Below are 21,431 nucleotides of genomic sequence, written 5' to 3' on the forward strand. Positions count from 1 at the left end.
TGCTTGTACTTCAGTTTTATTATAGCATTTTATCAGCATAAAAATTTCTAGGATTCAGATAATGGTACTCATTCAGCCAATAATTGAGACAACAAGCTCAAATAGAGCAAAAGATCTTAAACAGTCCCTTAGAATGCAGTTTTATGATAATTGCAATAACAGTTAAATGTATATGCAGATTTAATGACATTTTTGAAAAAAATGAAAAAGTTTTTATTTAAAAACTAAATTGGTATTTTTTTTATTTTTATAAAATTGTAAAATTGGTAAGCTACTGCTTGACTTGGCAATTTAAAGTACCTGTGAATTGTTTATAATAAGTAAAGGTCCTAATACTTCAAAAACCAAATCCAAACCAGTTCTTTTGGCATATTCAGTATTTTAGACTTTTAGACAGAAATTGTCACATGCTTATTATTATGATTCTTACTGAAATAGAGCTTCCAACTCTACTAACATGATAAAATTTTATCTGAATTATCATTGTGAAAACTAGTGTGAGAGAAAAGTATTGATATTTTCTGTAATTGTTTGATTTATGGGTGCTGATATAGTGTTAATGGACTTGGGAAACATAATTTATTCCTCCATATATTTTTATGGTTACAGCATTTCGCTTTCAGTCTAGTAGATATTAGATATTTCAGACTTTTTTTTCTGTGTTCTAGCCTGTGTTTATGTAAATTATGAATCAGACTTTTGATATTGTAGGTAGGGTTAGGTAGGAAGTAAATCAGTATACAACGTAGTTAGTGTAGAGTACCTACTATTTTCTGTTTGACTTGTATAAAACTAATTTTTCCTTTTTTTTTTTTTCCCTCATTTTAGTACTTTAGATAGCAGACCAAAGAGTAGCAGCCCTATCAGATTACCTGAAGTGAGTGGAGGACAGACAAACCGTACAGCAGAAACAGAACCACAACCAAGTAAGATTACACATGGAGGAATATTTATAATTAGATTTACCTATAATTATGGTTTGAAAAAGAAAATACATAAAAACCAATTAGTACCGTCTGGCAATGATTTACTACTTCTGATCTCTGAAATATAAATTTAGATATTTTTGTATGTCCTCTTTATAGGTGTTTTGCTTTTCTTCATTGATTCTTATCTCAAATGTAAGTTCAAGGTATTGGATTGGAGACTTTTAGAAGCTCTTTGGTCTATGCAAAAAGGAGGATCTGCTTCCTAGAAGAGCTTTCAGTTTAAAATATACAACCTAAGATGCAAGATACATTTTTTTCATTTTTAGTTTTACAATATTACTGGCACTACGAAAATAAATTTTCGTGCATTCCCTCCTTTAATCCCCCTAATAACCACGTAAGAATTATTTGACATATCCTTATTTTTCAGAAAGGAAGTTAAAATTTAGATTTAGTAACTTGCTTAAGATTAGACAGTGGTGGAGCTAGGTGTTTCTCTGACTTTGTCGGGAATACATTCAGCTACAAGTAACAAAAAATTCAACTGTAAGGATTTAAACAAATGACAGCTTATTTTTCTAACATAACCAAACCTGGAGGTTGGCAGTTGCTGGCATTTGTTTAGCTGCTCAGCATTGTTACACCGTTAGGAGAATAGTTTCTCTATGATTCCTTTAAGTTTTCCTCATGTTAAAAGTGTTCCATTTTTGTTTGAATTTGAGGCAGAAACCAGGGTGTTGCAAGCTGCAGCTGTTTTCTTTCATTAGGAACGTAGAGGCTCTTCCTTTAGTCTCATTGGTCAGAACTGGGGCTCATGGCCACTCCTGACTGAAAGAGACAGAGAAAGTAGGGAGCAGCATTGTCCCAGTTGGGTTATACAAATCATGATCCTTTCCTGGTGCTGTACACATAGTCACACACCCCACCCCGCTCCCCTCTTCCCCTAAGTTGGCATCTGTTAGTAGGGAACCAGGTAGGAGTGGATATTAAGGAGGCAATACTAGTTAGTGTCTGTTACCCAAGTAAGCACATTTATGATTGACATTTTCTGTGAATTTTGTAAATGGTAAATTTGCAAGAATTAGAATCATATTAATAATATGATGAATGAAGCTCAAAACTAGGAGTAAAAGTATAGAGCAAGCTTTAGTAAATTATTGGCTGTTTGATGGCCTTTTTTATTTTTTGAAAGATGCTAAAAAGGAAATCTTATCTTTTCCTGTGTTGGACTGTAGGAACACAAATGACAAAAAGATGTTACCTTTAACTGAATTTTTGTAGCTTGTGAAATTGTTTTGTGTTCGTTTAATTAACTATATTGCAATACTGTAAGAACTCAGCCCTAATTTAATCCTGTTGCTTAAGCTGTGACTGCCTTTGAAAAATATTTTTGAAAGGCTTTCTAGATAATTCCCCATATTTTTATATTCATCGAGCTGAGTGTTAACCCTCCATCTTTTTTTATGTTTTTATTAATAGTGGTTTTTGTTAAAAAGGGTGCCTGATTATGCAAAAACAACATGTGGAACAATAAGTAACAACATGTGGGACATTGTGCAAACAAAAGTATCTGCATTACTCAGATTGATTAACTTCATATAGTGGTTACTGCTAATAAAGAAATAAGTTGAAAATTTTTATTTTCCATCTGCAGTGACCTGTACTTCAAATTAATATGTAACTTCTTATTTTTAGCCAAAAAGGCTTCTGGAATGTTGTCCTTCTTCAGAGGGACAGCAGGGAAAAGCCCCGATCTCTCTTCCCAGAAGAGAGAGACCTTACGTGGAGCAGATAGTGCTTACTACCAGGTTGGGCAGACGGGCAAGGAGGGGACCGAGAATCAAGGCGTTGAGCCTCAAGGTGTGTTAAAGAAGAATAAATATGCTTATTCTAGGCTTTGATTTTTTTTATTTTAGTTGCATATATTTCTTACAGCCTTAAATAGATAATTCTTAGTGCTGAAACTGAGGCATTCCTTCTGTTCTCACTTGTCAGTGTGTTAGAGTGGAAAAAGCATGGCACTGGGAGAATCCAACTAGTTTCAGATTTCACTGCCATCATGTACTGTGTGGTAGAATCAGAAATCTTTAGTTTCCATAACCTGTAAAGTGGCAAAAACAGTGTCTTCCAAGGTGGATGTGACATTCCACATGTAAAAACATCTGTCTCAATATGTAACTCATATTATATACTCAAATGTTTTCTTTCTTTTCAAGTCCCTGTAAAGTTGCAGCTATTTATGTTGCCCTTCATTTTGACATTTAAAAATTGTGTCTAGTGCTGGGTGAGATAGGCCCATGTCTATCATCCCATCACTTTGGGAGGCTGAGACATCAGGATCACTTGAAGCCAGGAGTTTGAGACCAGCCTGGGCAATAAAGTGAGACCTCTGTCTCTACCGAAAAAAAAAAAAAAAAATGTGTGTGTGTGCCGTGTGTGTATCTACCTCATTGTGTTTGGGTATAGGTTTAGATCAGGAGTAGGCATACTGTGATGACCTCTTTTTGTAAATTAATGTTTATTGGGAAAACACCCATTCATTTACTTATCATCTGGTTACTTTCACTTTATATTGGCAAGTTGAGTAGTTGGAACTTTTTCAGAGTGAAATATTTACTCTGTCTCTATACAGAAATAGTTTGGTGTCCTATGAATTAGTAGTTTAAAAATAGCAACTGCTGGGCCCAGTATGGTAATCCCAGCACTTTGGGAGGCTGAGGCAGGTGGATCACTTGAGACCAGGAGTTGGAGATGAGCCTGGCCAACATAAAGAAACCCCATCTCTACTGAAAATAAAAAAATTAGCCAGGCCTGGTGGCGCATGCCTGTAATCTCAACTACTTGGGGGGCTGAGGCACGAGAATCACATGAACCCAGGAGGTGTAGGTTGCAGTGAGTGGAGATTGCGCCATTGCACTCCAGCCTGGGTGACAGCAAGACTCTATCTCAAAAAAACAGACAAAAAAAACAACTGCTATAATAAACTTTGACTAGTAATTAAGATATCTGTTTTGTATTCTATAGGCTGCTTGCTATTGGGCTGTAGCTGTTTATAATGGCATCCTTGGAAGGCCTAGATGCTTCAAAAATTATTTTGAAATGTGAAACTTAGGGGACTATTTGTTCTTCTAGCTATTAAGATGTATTTCAAATCTCTAATAATTAAACAGAAAGTAGTAGGCTTGCAATGCAAGTCAGTCACATATTAAAAAAAAGCTCTGACATAGATTCTAGTATATTTTATGTATAAAAATATATTTTAAGTATATTAATATATAATTGTATTATATGTTATTATGTTGTATAATTATATATGTTATATGCTAATAATAGTTATATATTATATAACTGGTATATAATTTTGTTTTAAAATCATATTTTATAAAATATTTTATATATATTTTATATCGCTTAATACATGATAAAGCAATGCAAACGATTGGGGAAACATTATTCTACACACATGGGGAAAATAGTTATAATACAGAAGCCATGGAATTTCTTGGTGTAAGAACTGAGTTACTATATTGCCATTGTAGGAATCATTCAGTTGTAAGAAAAAGTATTCAACGTAAATTCGCTATTTCTCTAATTTAAAAACTGAAATTCCAGAAAAACTTAACATTTTTATTGTAATCATTTAAGACAGTTTTATTGTATATCTTATGCTTGCTTGATAGTGACTTGAGTAGGATATTTTTGCTTTTAATTTGCTAAGTTTTTTTGTTACATCAAGGAAAAAGGAAAGGACAAAATGAACTGATAATTACTCAAAACCTTGGCTTTACTAATGATATTAAACCTTTTAGATGAAGTAGATGGAGGAGATACACAAAAGAAACAACTCGTAAATCCTCATGTGGAACTTCGTAAGTATGAGATATTATATCATTGGTTTGGGGAGAGGGACTACAGTTGAGCCAGCTCTATTATTTGAGAATTCTAGCTTCATACTGAATAAATGTCCCAGTTCTTGAAATGAATATTAAGTCTGTGTGCTGATGTGAGATATATTTAATCTATAGTTTATAAAGTATACATTTAATGTATAAAGAAATTTTATCAAAAGCATAATTTATTTGTAAATTATAAAGAGCCACAGCATTTTGACAATTGGATTTAGAATTGTGTATATGGGTGCCAGAAATGTATTATCCAGAATAATATGTACATTACATTTTAAGATATTTATTAAGCATTGCTATAAAAGTACAATGATGTTAATATGGTAGGTAACAAGGGTAAAATTAGAACTCAGTCATATTTTTTGTGTGTGATTTTCATTTTTTTCTCTTTTTTTTGGAAAATATGTAAGGATGGTCATATGATGTTCTTTAATTCCCCCTGAAGATCACTTTAACAAAATTGTGATAAATAGGGATTTGGGTCTAACATGCAAAATGCCATCATGGAGAAACTTAAATGGTTGTATTTGGCCAGGGCAGGGGATGAGGGAGTGGAGGAGGAAAGATATTTTCTGAGTCGTAAAGCTTTTTTAAAAAACTTCTGTTGTTTATAGAATTTTCTGATGCTAATGCCAAGTTTTACTGTCGGCTCTACTATGCGGGAGAGTTTCATAAGATGCGTGAAGTGATTCTGGACAGCAGTGAGGAAGATTTCATTCGTTCCCTCTCCCACTCATCCCCCTGGCAGGCCCGGGGAGGCAAATCAGGAGCTGCCTTCTATGCAACTGAAGGTGAGCCTTTCTCATTGTTTATTGATTGGTTCAGTAGTCTCCATCTCTTTCCCTCAGAAAATGCAGCAGGAAGGATATTGCTTAATAAGAACTTTCATAACTATGACCTACTAGGTTTAACAGAGGTGTTTATAAAGTTTTGTTTGGTAGTTTTAAAAAGTAGATCTTCTAGAACTGAACTTAGATGTGTTATTGACAAAATAGAGGGTCTTTGACTACATAAATCCACAGGATCCCTTCAGTTCATTGAGAATTGTGTTCTGATCAAAATTTTCACTGACATAAGAAAATTTCCCTTAAAATCATAAAACAACCCAATCATTTAGGATCTTTGGAATGATGTATTATAGATTACAGTATGTATCGTGATTGAGTAAACACATGAAATTTCTGCCTTTTAGATGATAGATTTATTTTGAAGCAAATGCCTCGTCTGGAAGTCCAGTCTTTCCTCGACTTTGCACCACATTACTTCAATTATATTACAAATGCTGTTCAACAAAAGGTAGAAATCTAAAACCATGGTCTGTAATCAAAGTTTGGTGGCTTTTTTTTCCACATCCTGAGTCTTTCTGTTAGTCGGTTCTTGTGTTGCTATAAAGAAATACCTGAGGCAGGGTAATTTGTAAAGAAAAGATGTTTATTTGGCTCATGGTTCTGCAAGCTGTGTATACAAAGCATAATTCTGGTAGCGTCTGTTTCTGGTGAGGGCCTCAGGAAGCTTACAGTCATGGTGGAGGGCAAGGGGAGCCAGCATGTCACATGGTGAGAGATGGAGCAAGAGAGTGGGGTTGGGGGTGGGGGGAAGTGCTGCATTCTTTTAACTAACCAGATCTTGCGTGAACTCAGAGCAAGAACTTGTTACTGCAAGGAGGACACCAAGCCATTCATGAGGGTTCCACTCCCATGACCCAAATACCTCTCACCAGGCCGCACCTCCAACATTGCAGATAACATTTCAACATGAGATTTGCAGGGGCAAACATCCAAACTGTAACAGTCCTAATGGCAGTTTTCTCTGTGGTAAGATATATGCAGGACATGAATTGATCTCTGTTATGCTATTGAGGTACTATAGGACTCAGAGATCTTAAACTCTGTATTTCCTGCGTTTGTTAGTGAGGAACCAAATGATCTTGAGCAAGTTGCCTTTAACTAGTTTATATAAAAAATCACTTAAGACATTAAGACTGGATGAAATTAGGTGCACATTCAGTAGTTGGTAATTTTGCTGAGACTGAAATTTGAAACGTGTATTGAGAAACAAGGGGATACTTCCTTTAGCTAGAAAGAGAGGCAGCCGGTGGCCCAGGTTTGCTCACTTGTCATTGAGCAGCCACCAGTGCCCCCCACCCCAACCCAACTGTAATCTTAGAATCATGAAAGAGTTACATAGTTTTGGGGTTTTTTTTGAAGTTATCATGGTTTATTGCATAGTATTGGGGGAAATTACATGTCATAATGAAGTTTTTGAATTTGATCAACTGAAAGATTATTCCTTGGGAGAATGTTAAGGATCTAATATTTTTATTGGCATTGCTGGTATACTCACTTCTGAGATTCAAGAGTTTGAGTTTTTTTCAAAGTCCTTTGGTCATATTAATAGAAAATTATGTTCAGTTATTACTTGGATAATCCTTACATTGGTATTAAATTATAAATAACCCTTTTTGATAAGAATTTATTTTGACCTTCTCTTGATTAGAGGCCCACGGCATTGGCCAAAATTCTTGGAGTTTACAGAATTGGTTATAAGAACTCTCAGAACAACACTGAGAAGAAGTTAGATCTCCTTGTCATGGAAAATCTTTTCTATGGGAGAAAGATGGCACAGGTAAGGGTATTGGACTCTGTGAAGCATTTAGCTACTGGAACCTTTTGTACCTTTGGTTCTTAAATACAGTGAATCAGAGAGTAATATCCTATTTTATAGTAAATATTTAACTTTGGTTACTAGCCCATATTTAACTTTTGACTTGCTCAGCCTTGGAGAAAGAACGAAGAGGAATTATTCTTGTGGGGCAGTCTTAAAATACACGTCCAATATTCTAGAATCACAGAATTGGTAGAATAAGAAGGCAGATCTACTTCCCACATCTTTTTTAAAGATTAAGAAGCTGACGCCTACAGAAATTAAGTACTTAATCAAAATCACTCAGTTATTCCAAGACTCAGGTTAGTCTAGTTTCTAAAACAGTACTCTTCAAAGAGCTAGTCCTTGAACTGTTTCTAGTCTGTGATGAGATAAGGAATGTGTGTGCTAGAATGTAATTCAGTGCACTGCTTTCTTCATTGAGAACACCTTCTATGAGAAAAATGTCAGCTGAACTAAACAATATACTTAATAATGTAATTGATTTATATTCTGGCACTAGTTCTCTAATGTCGTAGTGAGCCAGGAGCAACTGACCAGCATTGGTCTGTAGAATATACTACAGGTTGTACTGGTCGTGGTACTCAAGTCCCCTGTCCTTTGAGTGCATTGCTTTTCCTACCACCCAGATATTCCTACTTATGCTCTTCTACATTGCTGTAAGTAAGTGTCCAGAGTTTGGTATCAAAACTTTGTTTCTTAAGACTATATGCATCTCTCTCTGTCTCTCTCTCTCTTTCTTTAAACACTGTTTTGTGATCCAATGATATATTTCTGGAGTTACTTGTTAATGTATCTTAAAGTTGATTAAATTGGCCAGTGTATTTTGGAAATGTTTCAGTAATTGAGTACCCAGGTGTTAATTTTAAATGATAGAATTATATTACTGTGTATTTTATGTACTGTACAATGATATCACCATGCATTTAAAAACTTATGATTCAATTTTCAGTTAAACTTTGGAGTGTATGTAATGGTATTGACTATAAGGAGTCTTTCTGCCTTTTTGATTTACTTACATTAACTACTCATTTGTGGCAACCCATACATAAGTGACAAAGCATTTTCTTTCTGCTAGGTTTTTGATTTGAAGGGCTCTCTTAGGAATCGGAATGTAAAAACTGACACTGGAAAAGAGAGTTGTGATGTGGTCCTGCTAGATGAAAATCTCCTAAAGATGGTTCGAGACAACCCTTTATACATTCGTTCTCATTCCAAAGCTGTGCTGAGAACCTCGATCCATAGTGACTCCCATTTCCTTTCTAGCCACCTCATTATAGATTATTCTTTGCTGGTTGGGCGAGATGATACTAGCAATGAGCTAGTAGTTGGAATTATAGGTAAGTCAATGAGTATCCTACTTATATTTCATGATTGAAGTCAGAGTCAAATTTTAAATATTCTGTTGAACTTGGTCTAATAATAGCTTATTGAATATTTTCACAAACTTTCATTTGAAATTTCACAAATAACAGTTTTTTATTCTAGTCTCTTCTACTCAGTTCCCTCATTTTCATTATCTTTACCAAAAATATGTGAATTCAAAAAGTCACTTATAAATGAGGCCCTTTGTGATTGTTGTGAGGATTAAACAAGTTAGTGTGGAGAAAACCCTGAGAACAGCGCTTGGCACATTGTTAGCACTCAGTAAAAGTTAACTGTCATAGAAGTAGTAGTAATAGTCATTGCTATTGTCATTTGATTATATTTATTAACATAGCTTTATTGCTAATTTCACTCCTTCTACCCCCAGATTATATTCGAACATTTACATGGGACAAAAAGCTTGAGATGGTTGTGAAATCAACAGGAATTTTAGGCGGACAAGGTGAGCAGAATTTTTGTTCTGTTTAAATTGTTCACATGTATTTCTTATCAGTTAAAATTTTAAAAGTGGATACTGATTCTTTTTTTTAGTTGTAAAAAATAAGTGATTATCATTGATTTCATTGTCATTTCTAAAGTGACCAAACAATAATGAGAATTGTATAGGTGGGGAAATACTGGGTGTAAATTTGAGTTAAAATGTCAGAGGTTCTCAAAAAGATTTCTTAAAAAGCCAGATGTTCTGAATAAGAGATTGTCTTTAATTAACACTTGAGACTTCCAAGTTCTCTAAGCACTGTTAGCCTCATTTGTGCTTTTAGACATCTCTCATCTCTAGACAGGAGCTAGTCTTTTTAAACAGAAACTCCTACCAGGTAAGACCTTGTCCCATGACATGTGGCATAGCAGATAACCTTTCCTGCTCACTTAGACTGCTTCTGCATGTGTATCTTTAAGGCAGTTTATATGAAAGAACATGGTCAGTTGACTTCAGTTGCCCAATCAATTATTTAACAGCTTTCCCCCCCTTTTCTCTTTCATAATCTTAGGTAAAATGCCAACAGTGGTGTCTCCGGAGTTGTACAGGACTAGGTTTTGCGAGGCAATGGACAAGTATTTCCTAATGGTACCAGACCACTGGACAGGCTTGGGTGTGAATTGCTGAAATCAAGCACATATTTTGAAATGGACTGTGAAGGAAAAGGGGACAGGAACAAAGGACCAAAAATAAGCTACATGTTTTATTTCTTCATCGTGTTCACCACTGTATAAAAAGGCTTTTCAGTTCTGTGGCTCTTTAGACTGTCCGTAATGGAATGGTAAAAACTCCATGAATTTGCACTTTGATTTTTGATACCTGTGGATTAGCTGTCTATAGGTTGGGAAGTGGCTTGAAAATTTTCTTAAGCTAAAATACAGACATGTTTCAAAGGGCTAAAGTTGGAGATGAGTAGATAGGGTAAAAAAATGGGTTAAATTTGCTAGTTTATTGTTTTAAGAAGAAAACAATGTCTCATAAATTGACTGTCCTGGCATCACATTTAACACATTCTCTGCTTAGAAAGCATTTGTAGAGCTGCTGAATTTGTTTTGTGTTTTTCTGTAATAATTTAATGTTACTTATTAGAATTTCTGAAACCTTCACAAAAATTCTGATTTATTCCATTAATGGCCAGTTAAACACGTGGGCATTTATTGTTTTATTGAGGAATTTGACTTAAACTGAGAATCCTGTCATGTTCTTGATCTTTCCAGCTTGCCTGTTTTTGAGTATGTGTGATGTTTTTAAAATTTTGTTTTCTCTGTAGATGACAGGAGGCTACAGCCATTAACTTTCAGCCTTCTTTTTGCGATATTTTTACAACTTGTTTAAAACTTTTGTGCAATTGATATATTAAACTGCATTTACTTGCATATGCTCATATTCTAGGGTTTTTTCTCTATTTTCAGGGTATCATAGTACATCATTAGTAAATGAGTCTGTAGTTACTAAACTCTAATGAAGTAATTATTAAAGAAGGATTTTTAAAATATAAAATAAATTAGGCCCAATCCAAGAAATTGAGTGAGAGGGAAACACTTGTTTTTTTCACAGAGGCAAAGTGTCTTTTCAATATAACCAGCAATTTATTAGTGGCATCTAGAAAATAAAAAAATTTCCACTTGGACATCCCCTTTCCAACTTTCTACATAATGGCTAGTTCTGACTGCTAAGAAGTGTTAAGAAATAGGCCGGGTGCGATGGCTCATGCCTATAATAATCCTAGCACTTTGGGAGGCCGAGGCGGGCAGATCACCTGAGGTCAGGAGTTCAAGACCTGCCTGGCCAACATGACGAAACCCCGTCTCTACTAAAAAGACAAAAAATTAGCCAGGCGTGGTGGCATATACCTGTAACCCCAACTACTTGGGTGGCTGAGGCAGGAGAATTGTTTGAACCTGGGAGGCAGAGGCTGTGGTGAGCTGGGATTATACCATTGCATTCTAGCCTGGGCAACAGAGCAAGACTCTGTCTCAAAAAAAACAAAATGAAACAAAACAAAAAAAAAAAGTTGTTCTTAGTAAGGAACTTCTTGTTAAATAGCATTTTTGTTTAAAAAGTGATCAGAAGTAGTAAACTTATCTTTGAGGAAATACTGTTACCCCAGAATATTTCCTCTTGACTTCTTTTTGTAACAAGGATAATTTGGGGATTTACAAAGTTCTAAGGATTTCACTGTTTTTGGACTGCCTATAATAATAGCACATTAGCCTTCACATAATAAGAAATCTGGACAAGTTCAGTTACACAGTATGATGAATACTTGAGTAGGAACATTATAGAAAATTTGCTTTAGAGAATGAAGGCGGTAGGTTGGTATTTGGTGCTTATTAAAAATGTGGTTTGTTTTGAACTGGAAGCAAGTTGACCAAGGACTTATGACTAATGTGATGCTAAGTTCCGCTTGACCCCTTTTAAAAATGTGTATGTGCCTTTTAAAGATACACAAAACACTGAGAATTTTAGTTTCGAAATCAAAGACTAGTAAAGGAGCTGTACAGAAGTAAAAAAATAAATGTGGAACATTATTCACTTATTTTGTGTCCAGGAACAATGGATTTTGTATCTGATTTAAAATGCCAACACTGTCTTGTCTCTGTTCATTTTTTCTGTGAGGATACTTAGTGTTATTTATCCTGTCCATTTCCTGTAGTCATGAACACTTGAAGTATAAGGTGTCTCCCAGTAGGTGCAATCAGGTTGTTTCTTTGTTTTTAGTTTCAATTCTATGTGCATAGCAGGAATGCTCAATAGGAATGGCTTCTGACAATAATGTGTCCTGTTGATTTTGTTTTCCTTGCCCATGGCTTGAACAACTATGTTTTAAAGTACTTTTGTCTAGTAGGTAACTTTGTGGCAAAAATTTTCAATATAATACACTCTGAAACAGTAGTTGCTGCCTTGCAAAGGTAATCTCTCCTTTTAAAATTGGACAGTATTAATGAAGGGGAAATGTAAAATTTAACTGTTTCTGTTGAGTGGTAGAACTGTATGTCTGGTCCCTTGCTGCTCTTGTTTAGGCCACTATCATAGATATGAGATATTTCAAATACTGTACTACTCAGTGTTAAGTATTAAATGGCTGTTTTCCTCTCCTTCAAGGCCTAGAGTATATTAATTCTGAAAATTTAGGAATGAGGAAGAAATCTTAATACTTCCTTCCTTAACATACAATATGAGTCCCAAGAATAATTGATAGTAGCAAGAGAAAACTATGTCAGTAACATGTTGCTTTGTACAAAAATCTTATTTATAAATGTGAAGCTTTTTGATGCCATCAAAACTTAATAAAAAATAGGAAGGATTTACTTTTTTCTAATTCTGACATAAGAAAAATAATGGGAACAAGCTGTTGCAAGCTCTTTTGTAGTCTATCGAATACTTTATATTCAAAATTTCTTACAAACTATAATTTTTTCCATGATTTAGCAGTGAGTGGTTTTCTAGCTTTGGCTCTTATTAGGTATTGTAAATACTAGGGTTATATTGACATCAGCTTTTGTGATGGCTTTGTGGTCATCAGCTTCATGACATTTTACCCATTTGCAGTGACCCTGTGTAAAACTGCCAAGGGAAGTAATTACCTGTAGGAGTTTGCTGAGCTTGAAGAGTGAAAAGTGTTGTGAATGAGCCTGGTCATAAAACGAATCAAGCCATTCATTATTCCTCAAGTATTAATATACTGACTTATGCAGTATTTAAACCATCTAGTGCAATCCCTTTTTGTTTGTTTTTGTAACACAGGTGCAGTGTATTATAGAAAAAATAAAAATTACAATCATTAGCAGTTTTAATAACTGCTGTCAGTTTTGTAAAAAATGTACATTATGTCTTTTGACATGTTGAATTTTAAACTAGAGAAATGACATTGTAAATCATAGTAGCCTCTTTTAATTTAATATGAAAAATGCCACTATATTGAAAGTACTTAATGTATTATATTGTATATATTTCTCTACTTTGGTTCTAGCTATTTTATATGATTGATATGTTATTTAAAAGATAACTGCCTTGAACTTTTGGAGACTTGTAAATAAAGAAATCTTAACAAACTGAGAATCTACTTACTCAACTTAGTTTTGAATCCGCTTGAAGAAATTGACAACAAAAGGAAATGGAGTTTGTCGTGAAAGCCTGGTCTCTGTGTTACCGATGGAGGGTGTCCAGGTTCTTGGCGTTTTGAACAAAGAATTGGACAAAACACACAAAGCAAGGAAAGAATGAAGCAACAAAAGCAGAGATTTATTGAAAACAAAAGTACATTCCACAGGGTTGGAGCACTGGGGCACAAGAGCTCCCGTTACAGAACTTTCTGGGGTTTAAATACTGTTTATCCTGTCCATTTGTGGCTTCAGGATTGATTAGCCACTCCAACTACAGCAGGCACTTGGCTGAATACCTTACACTTCTGCACTAATCCTGTGAACTGGGGCTCACAGAGGTCAAGCCACTTTCCCAAGGTCACACAACCAGAAAGTGGGATTTCCCATTGGTTACTTGGTGTACACCCTGTGTGAATGAATTAGTGACCTGCAATCAGGCCGATGGGTTGCAGACAGCAACCCATCAGGCTGAAGTGAAGTTACAAAGGTTAAACCCTATGCAAGAGTCTGATTATGGAAAACAACCAATCAGAGGCTCAAGTTACAAAGGTTAGAGCCTATGCAAGCATCTGATTGGTTGTGGAAAGCAACCAATCAGAGGCTGAAGTGAAGGTACAAAGTTACACTCCTATGCCAATGTCTGGTTGCAAAAAGCAACCAATCAGAGATACTTTAACTTTTCAGTCTGCCATGCAGAAAAGGGAGGAGGGTGCTTGCAAAGGGAGTATTCCAGTCCTTTTGTTACTTCGGTGTGGAAAGCTGGGGATTTCCTTTTGATTTAGTTCTAGAGAGCCAGTGTGAATCGGCCTTAGGCTCCCTGCCTCCAGACTATTCTGTTTAATCTGGCCTGGCAGTGTCGCTTTCTGTTCTGTTCATTCTCTTCCTGGTTAACCACTGGAGAATCCGTAACTTAGGTAAACCCACAGTTCATTTCAGCCAATAATGGGCAAGCAGCATTGCCCTTCTTTCTTCCGATAGGGCACTAAAGGAAGAAGTCCCGCCCTCTTCCATTTGCGATTGGCTGAGTTTGTGGGTGGGCAGGGGTCTCCTCTGCCAGTGCCTCCATGCTCCAGGGGAACACAGGTCCTCTACGTGAGGGGAGGCTTCCCTCTCACAGGAACTCACACCTGTGGGCACGAAGCTGGGAGGCCCACCCCCTGCCTGGGTTATGCAGGGGAAGGCGAGGTGACTGGGTAGAGCGTGCCCTGAGAGGTGGCTGGGCTGGTGGCCAGCTGTGCAGAGAGACCGGGAGGTGGCAGATCTGCGGGGCGTCCAGTCGCTGCCTCCATGTTCTCGTGCTGGGCGGGAGGAGCGGATGTGGCTCGGGAGGCAGCCCGCGCTCCAGTCCCCATCCACCCACAGGTTTCTTGGAGAGAAATCTGATAAAATTCCTGGGTTAATATTGTTAAAAATGGAGAGTTTTTTAAAATGCTTTTTCCCTTGAAAATGACCTTTTATACTTCGAAGCAGTTTGTCCACCAGCCTAGTGCTTTTTCTTTTCTCTTCTTTTTCTACGGTAAACGAAAGCATTTCTTCAAGAAGAAGGCACAGGTTCCTTGAACAGGTAAGAAGAGCTCCCCACTTGTCCTCCCGCCTTCCTCGGAAGCAGCCCCCACGGGGTCTCCTACTGGTCCCTAGGAACTTTCGTGTCACACCCGGAGCTGCGGCCTCCCCGAGCCCCTCAGGGCCCCTTCCCTGGCAGCTGGGATGAGGGCAGAGTGCTCCTCGCAGGTCACTTGGTCCTGAGGTCCTCGCTCAGGCGCTGGGCATGCCTGGGGTGCAGGACCGCGGTTCTGGGCCAGACCTGTCTGAGACTGTGCTTGTGCGGCAAGTGGAGGCCGCTCCCGGGGCCCTGCCGCCCTCCCGCTTGCTTGAGGCTCTGGAGTCTGGCGGGTGGCAAGCCACGCTACGAGCTCTACCTGGCCTCGTCCATCCAGCCACCCACCAGGTGCCAGGGTAAAACAGCACCTGGAAGCAGTTGTGGCCTGCTGTCACCAGGCTGCCTTCTGTGATGAAGCTGGGGACCGGGGTTGCAAGGCCCTCCTCTTGTTGGCATCAGCCAGGCACGCAGTACTGTCGTGGCTGACCCAGGCCTTGTGGCACCCGCTGACTGAGAAGCCAACCTGAGCACCCAGCCGCATCTACCGCTGGCCTCAGACATCAGCACCCCAAAGGGTATGTTGGAGTCCCATGGTGGAGGTGCCCGCCGCTCCTCCATGCACTTGATGTATACTGAGGATCCTGTGCTTGACGTCGGGAGGCATCAGCCAGGAGCACGTTGCTGGGATGCCAGTCCAGGCTGAGGACGGTGGAGCCAATGGGCTTCTTGATGTACTTGCACACCCACCAGTTATTCTCCCGCTGGAAATAACAGATGGCGATAGCACACAACTGCCGCCCACAGCAAACTTGTCCTGTGGGCCCAATACACACAGCAGGCAGTGGGTGTGGGCTTACCCGCCCAGTCCGTCAGCGTCCACACAGAGGCCTTGTGGCCTGTGCCACAGATCATGATGAGGCCCAGTTGATGCCTGTTACCTGCCCGTTGTGCTCCTTGAGCTCGGGCACCTTGGCCCACTTGGCCCCACTCTTACAGCTGTGCACTTCGTGGTTCTTGAGGCAGATAGATGGTGGCCATCTGGGTGCGGCCCTTGCTCCAGGCTTCGCAGCGATGGGTTCCTGCAGTCAGCTGTGGGAGGTTGTAGTTGCTCTCCTTTTCAGAGTACTCCAGCTGCAGACTCTGGGCAGGACGTACCCAACCAGTGCTCTGGTTTTTTGAAGTAAAAAATGCATAATGCAATTTTACCATCTTAGCCATTATTTAATTGTAAAATCCGATAGTGTTAAGTGTAACTGTGTCGTTGTGAAACAGATCTCCACAACTTTTTCATCTTGCAAAACTAAGTAACTCCTCTTTGCCCCTACTCCCAAGCTCCAGGTAACTACTGTTTCTGTTTCTATGAATTTGACTACTTACATTACCTCATATAAATGGGTTCATAAGTATTTGTTTTTTCTTGCCTGGTTACATCACTTAGCATAATTTCTTAAGGTTCATTCAAGTTGTAGCGCATCAGGATTTCCTTTTTTTTTTCTTTTTTTTTAAAGGATGAAGACTATTCCTTTGTATGTATATACCACATTTTGTTTATCCATTCATTTTTCTTCAGATGTTTGGGTTGTGTGATGTTTAATTATGTGTCAACTTGACTGGGCAAAGGGCTGCCCAGATAGCTGGTGAAACATTATTTCCAGAAGAGACTAGCATTTGAATTGGCAGGCTGAATAAAGATCTGCCCTCATCAATGTGGATGGGTCAGAACAAAACAAAAAGGTGGAGAAAGGACCAATTCTCTCCCCACCACCCCCATGCCCTTGAGCTGGGACATCCATCTTCTGCCATCAGACATCAGAACTTCTGGTTCTCGGGCCTTCAGACCCCAGAAGTTATACCAGTGGTTTCCCTGGTTCTTAGGCTTTCGGACTCAGACTGTGGTTTCACTGTATGTTTCCCTGATTCTCAGGTCTTTGGACTTGAACTGAATTACAGCATGAACTTTCCTAGTTCTCTAGATTCCGTATGGCATATTGTGGGACTTCTTGACCTCCATAATCATGTGAGCTAATACCCATATTAAATTTCCTCTATGTATCTATTTCATATAGATATGATATCTATATATCAATCCCATAGATAAATAGATGTCTCATATATATGATATCAATGTCTCTCTACATAGATGTCTCACATATGGCATTTATGTATCTATTTCATCTCTATATATCTAATCTATATATAGATGTCTCATATCTATATAGATATATCTATATCATAGATGCATAGGTATCATATATATGTCTGTTTCTTTGGAGAATTCTGACACAGGTTGCTTCCACCTTTTGGCTATCATGAGTAATGCTGCTGTAACCATGGGTATGCAAATACTTCTTTGAGACTCTGCTTTGAGTTATTTTGGGTAAATACCGAGAAGTGGATTGCTGGATGATTTGGTGGTTCTACTTTTAATGTTTCGAGGAAATTCCATATTGTTTTCCATAGTGGTTGCATCATTTTATAATCTCACCAAGCGTGCACAGGGTTTCAATTTCTCTACATCCTTACCAACACTTGTTTGTGTGTGTTTAATGGATGTCCTAATTGGTGTGAGGTGACATTTCACTGTGGTTCTGATTTGTACATCTCTGATGATTGGTGGTGTTGAGCATCCTTCCATATGCTTGTTGGTCATTTATATATCATCTTTGGAAAAAATGTCTATTCAAGTCTTTTGCCTATTGTTTTTCCTTACAACTTTTATTTTAGGTTTGGGGGTACATGTGCAGGTTTGTTACATGGATAAATTGTGTGTCATGGGGGTTTGTTGTACAGATTATTTTGTCGCCTAGGTAAATGAGCATAGTACCTGATAGGTAGTTTTTTGACCCTCCCCCTTCTCCCACCCTCCACCCTGAAGTAGGCCCCAGTGTTTATTGTTCCCTTCTTAGTGTCCGTGTGTACTCAATGTTTAGCTCCCACTTATAAGTGAGAAAATGTGATATTTGGTTTTCTGTTCTCGCATTAACTTGCTTAGAATGATGGCCTCCAGCAGCATCTATGTTGCTACAAAGGACATGATTTCGTTCTTCTTTATCGCTGCATAGTATTCTGTGGTGTATATGTACCACATTTTCTTTATCCAGTCCACTGCTGATGGGCATCTAGGTTGATTCCATGTCTTTGATATTGTGAATATTGCTATGATGAACATATGTGTGCATGTGTCTTTGTGGCAGAACAATTTACATTTGTTTGGGTATATACCCAGTAATGGAGTTGCTGGGTCGAATGATAATTCACTTTTAAGTTCTTTAAGAAATTCTAAACCTCTTTCCCCAGTGGCTGAACTAACTTACATTTCCATCAGCAATGTCTAAGTGTTCCATTTTCTCCACAACCTCACTAACATCTGTTATTTTTGACTTTTTAATGATAGCCATTTTGACTTATATGAGATCGTATCTCTCTGTGGTTTTGACTTGCATTTCTCTGATGATTAGTGATGTAGAGCATTTTTTCAAATGCTTGTTGGCTGCATGTGTCTTCTTTTGAGAAGTGTCTGCTCACGTCCTTTGCCCACTTTTTAATGGGCTTGTTTGTTTTTTGCTTGTTAAGTTTCATGTAGATTCTGGATATTAGACCTTTGTCAGATGCATAGCTTGTGAATATTTTCTACCATTCCATAGGTTGTTTACTCTGTTGATAGTTTCTTTTGCTGTGCAGAAGCTCTTTAGTTTAGTTAGGTACTACTTGTCAATTTTTGTTTTTGTTGCTTTGTCCATTTTTAAAAATAGAGTAATTTGATTGTTTTATTGTTGCATTGTAGGAGTTCTTTATATATTATGCATGCTATCGTCTTATCAGATATATGATTTACAAATATTTTCCCTTATTCTGTAGGTTGCCTTTTCACTATTGTGTCCTTTGATGAACAAAAGCTTTTTTTTTTTTAATTTTCTGTTATACTTTAAGTTCTAGGGTACATGTGCACAACAGCAGGTTTGTTACATATGTATACATGTGCCATGTTGGTGTGCTGCACCCATTAACTCATCATTTACATTAGGTATATCTCCTAATGCTGTCTCTCCCCCAGCCTCCCCACCCCACGACAGGCCCTGGTATGTGATGTTCCCCTTCCTGTGTCCAAGTGTTCTCATTGTTCGATTCCCACCTATGAGTGAGAGCATGCGGTATTTGGTTTTCTGTTCTTGCAATAGTTTGCTGAGAATGATGGTTTCCAGCTGCATCCATGTCCCTACAAAGGACATGAACCCATCGTTTTTATGGCTGCATAGTATTCCATGGTGTATATGTGCCACGTTTTCTTAATCCAGTCTGTCACTGATGGACATTTGGGTTGGTTCCAAGTCTTTGCTATTGGGAATAGTGCTGCAATAAACATATGTGTGCTTGTGTCTTTATAGCGGCATGATTTATAATCCTTTGGGTATATACCCAGTAATGGGATCGCAGGGTCAAATGGTATTTCTAGTTCTAGATCCTTGAGGAATCGCCACACTGTCTTCCACAATGGTTGAACTAGTTTACAGTCCCACCAACAGTGTAAAAGTGTTCCTATTTCTCCACATCCTCTCCAGCATCTGTTGTTTCCTGACTTTTTAATGATTGCTATTCTAACTGGTGTGAGATGGTATCTCATTGTGGTTTTGATTTGCAATTCTCTGATGGCCAGTGATGATGAGCAATTTTTCATGTGTCTGTTGGCTGCATAAATGTCTTCTTCTGAGAAGTGTCTGTTGATATCCTTTGCCCACTTTTTGATGGGGTTGTTTGTTTTTTTTCTTGTAAATTTGTGTGAGTTCTTTGATTAGCCTTTTATCAGATGGGTAGATTGCAAAAATTTTCTCCCATTCTGTAGGTTGCCTGTACACTCTGATGGTAGTTTCTTTTGCTGAGAAGTTCATTAGTTTAATTAGATCCCATTTGTCAATTTTGGCTTTTGTTGCCGTTGCTTTTGGTGTTTTAGACATGAACTCCTTGCCCATGCCTATGTCCTGAATGGTATTGCCTAGGTTTTCTTCTAGGGTTTTTATGGGTTTAGGTCTAACATTTAAGTCTCTAATCCATCTTGAATTAATTTTTCTATAAGGTGTAAGGAAGGGATCCAGTTTCAGCTTTCTACATATGACTAGCCAGTTTTCTCAGCACCATTTATTAAATAGGGAATCCTTTCCCCATTTCTTGTTTTTGTCAGGTTTGTCAAAGATCAGATGGTTGTAGATGTGTGGTATTATTTCTGAGGGCTCTGTTCTATTCCATTGATCTATATCTCTGTTTTGGTACCAATACCATGCTGTTTTGGTTACTGTACCCTTGTAGTATAGTTTGAAGTCAGGTAGCGTGATGTCTCCAACTTTGTTCTTTTGGCTTAGGATTGTCTTGGCAATGTGGGCTCTTTTTTGGTTCCATATGAACTTTAAAGTAGTTTTTTCCAATTCTGTGAAGAAAGTCATTGGTAGCTTGATAGGGATGGCATTGAATCTATAAATTACCTTGGGCAGTATGGCCATTTTCACGATATTGTTTCTTCCTATCCATGAGCATGGACTGTTCTTCCAATTGTTTGTGTCCTCTTTTATTTCATTGAGCAGTGCTTTGTAGTTCTCCTTGAAGAGGTCCTTGACATCCCTTGTAAGTTGGATTCCTAGGTATTTTATTCTCTTTGAAGCAATTGTGAATGGGAGTTCACTCATGATTTGGCTCTCTGTCCGTTACTGGTGTATAAGAATGCTTGTGATTTTTGCACATTGATTTTGTATCCTGAGACTTTGCTGAAGTTGCTTATCAGCTTAAGGAGATTTTGGGCTGAGACAGTGGGGTTTTCTAAATATACAATCATGTCATCTGCAAACAGGGAGAATTTGACTTCCTCTTTTCCTAATTGAATACCCTTTATTTCTTTCTGCTGCCTGATTGCCCTGGTCAGAACTTCCAACACTATGTTGAATAGGAGTGGTGAGAGAGGGCATCCCTGTCTTGTGACAGTTTTCAAAGGGAATGCTTCCAGTTTTTGCCCATTCAGTATGATATTGCCTGTGGGTTTGTCATAAATAGCTCTTATTATTTTGAGATACGTTCCATCAATACCGAATTTATTGAGAGTTTTTTAGCATGAAGGGCTGTTGAATTTTGTCAAAGGCCTTTTCTGCATCTATTGAGATAGTCATGTGGTTTTTGTTTTTGGTTTTGTTTATATGCTGGATTACGTTTATTGATTTGCATATGTTGAACCAGCCCTGCATCCCAGGGATGCAGCCCACTTGATCATGGTGGATAAGCTTTTTGATGTGCTGCTGGATTTGGTTTGCCAGCATTTTAATGAGGATTTTTGCATCAATGTTCATCAGGGATATTGGTCTAAAATTCTCCTTTTTTGTTGTG

The 21,431-nt window shown here is 38.0% G+C and overlaps 2 protein-coding genes across 13 annotated transcripts in view; both read left to right on the top strand.

Moving 5' to 3' along the window:
- Nucleotides 1–13,435, top strand: part of PIKFYVE (phosphoinositide kinase, FYVE-type zinc finger containing) — a 92,925-nt gene extending 79,490 nt beyond the window's left edge. For 7 of the 9 annotated variants that reach the window (XM_023219920.1, XM_023219954.1, XM_023219912.1 and 4 more), the window contains 9 exons: nt 829–926; nt 2,625–2,789; nt 4,739–4,798; nt 5,449–5,625; nt 6,027–6,130; nt 7,331–7,459; nt 8,577–8,838; nt 9,252–9,326; nt 9,874–13,435. In XM_023219920.1, coding sequence (XP_023075688.1) covers nt 829–926; nt 2,625–2,789; nt 4,739–4,798; nt 5,449–5,625; nt 6,027–6,130; nt 7,331–7,459; nt 8,577–8,838; nt 9,252–9,326; nt 9,874–9,989 — 1,186 coding nt within the window. In that variant the 3' untranslated portion in view covers nt 9,990–13,435. The remainder of the gene's footprint in view (nt 1–828; nt 927–2,624; nt 2,790–4,738; nt 4,799–5,448; nt 5,626–6,026; nt 6,131–7,330; nt 7,460–8,576; nt 8,839–9,251; nt 9,327–9,873) is intronic. The other 2 variants (XR_002733263.1, XM_023219965.1) reach the window with 2 other exon arrangements.
- Nucleotides 13,436–14,512: 1,077 nt separating this feature from the next.
- The window catches only part of PTH2R (parathyroid hormone 2 receptor), a 133,884-nt gene continuing 126,965 nt past the window's right edge, over nt 14,513–21,431 (top strand). For all 4 annotated transcript variants that reach the window (XM_031936572.1, XM_031936573.1, XM_023217205.3 and 1 more), the window contains exon 1: nt 14,513–15,032. The gene's annotated coding sequence lies outside the window, so the exon portion shown is untranslated. The remainder of the gene's footprint in view (nt 15,033–21,431) is intronic.

Source organism: Piliocolobus tephrosceles, chromosome 11, assembly GCF_002776525.5.
Source record: "Piliocolobus tephrosceles isolate RC106 chromosome 11, ASM277652v3, whole genome shotgun sequence".
Classification (NCBI taxonomy): Eukaryota; Metazoa; Chordata; class Mammalia; order Primates; family Cercopithecidae; genus Piliocolobus; species Piliocolobus tephrosceles.